The following is a 1,307-nucleotide window of genomic DNA, read 5'->3' as shown; positions in this document are numbered from 1 at the left end:
CATTTAATCATCCAAAACGTTATGGAACACATTAATTAAATGAAAAATGTTGCATAGTATACCTTTAAGGCAAAAATATTCACCAAAAGAAACACTCTTCTGTAAATTTGACCTCCCAAGTTTCTTCCAGAAGAAATTATTTATTCCGGCTGCAAATGGTTGGATGTGCTCTCTTCATCCTCTTACATGGATGTTTTGATCTGAGCTTCTCTGCCTGGTATGTTTCCTGGACGGGGCCGCCTTTTACAGGGGCCGCCAATCAATCTTACTGGATGATCTGGTGAACTGGAAAGAGCCTTGAGATGATGGGTTGTGAATCTGTGCTAAAGGAATAAACTCAATTGGAAAAAAGCATGGAAAATCCTGGAAAGAAACGTCCAACTATGTTATATGCTATGCATTCATTTTCAAATAACCCCCCTAATATGACAGTCAGGCTGATGATGACTGGATATAAATGTCAGAGCAGAACTGGAAGCTTTTCTCTAAAAAATATCTGGACGGCTGTTTTAAGGATAACAGCTAAAAACCACCGTACCTCATTTTCCTGAGCACTTCCCACCACGTAGAAAAAAAGATCTATGCTGCTCTTATAGACGATGGTCATCCCCTCCAGGAACGCTATTTCATCTACAGAGAGAAAAAGAGAAGTTTGCGTGATCCGTGACTTTATTCATCAGTTCGGAAACTTGATACACAGAAGGAGAGCTGATGGGAGGATGAAATGGGAGAGGAGACGAGAAAAGAGGTGGACTAAGGGAAAGGAGGACAGAGCAGCAAACAGAGGGGGCAAAAAAGGGCTGCAGGAAATGAGGACAAGAGGTGGAGTTAGGAACAAAGGATGGCGTACTGGGAGCTCAGGTATCAATCCTGTAAAACCCCAGTAGAGAGACGGGGATCAGGTTTCTGTGAACATCGTTGTCAAACTGCTGAAACTCTCCCAAAGTCATAACAGCTACGTTTTTTTATACTCTCTCCCAACAGTGTCCACTTATCAGGGTTTATTATAGAGGAGACAAGCTCCATGGAAAAAGCGCTTTAGGTTACAGACAGAAGAATTCAAAATGAGGATATGTGAGAGCGCTCGGCCTGCGGAGAGCGAGGGCCATGAGGGTGGGAGGTACCCAGCTTACAAGAGAAGAAACTCACTGTCTGCTTTGTGGGTTTTGCTGAAGACGTTGCTCTCAAAGTTCTTCTGCTCCTTCATGGTGGGGTAAAGTTCAGGGTCATAGTACTAAAATAGAAGAAACACAGATTTACGGGGGCACAAACGACACATAAATGCACAGTTAAAACAAATAAAACAA

At 42.7% G+C, this 1,307-nt stretch overlaps 1 protein-coding gene across 1 annotated transcript in view; it reads right to left on the bottom strand.

Annotated features, from left to right (window-relative positions):
- Positions 1–1,307, bottom strand: part of LOC107104367 (coatomer subunit zeta-2-like) — a 32,219-nt gene that overhangs the window by 18,889 nt on the left and 12,023 nt on the right. Inside the window, exons 2-3 of the mRNA XM_015404359.1 lie at positions 1,150–1,234; positions 539–630 (exon numbers count right to left, since the gene is read on the bottom strand). Coding sequence (XP_015259845.1) covers positions 539–630; positions 1,150–1,234 — 177 coding nt within the window. The remainder of the gene's footprint in view (positions 1–538; positions 631–1,149; positions 1,235–1,307) is intronic.

Source organism: Cyprinodon variegatus, unplaced genomic scaffold, assembly GCF_000732505.1.
Source record: "Cyprinodon variegatus isolate N-32 unplaced genomic scaffold, C_variegatus-1.0 Scaffold1708, whole genome shotgun sequence".
Lineage (NCBI taxonomy): Eukaryota > Metazoa > Chordata > Actinopteri > Cyprinodontiformes > Cyprinodontidae > Cyprinodon > Cyprinodon variegatus.
Note: the sequence above shows the minus strand (reverse complement) of the source record. Positions and strands in the feature narration are given on the sequence as shown.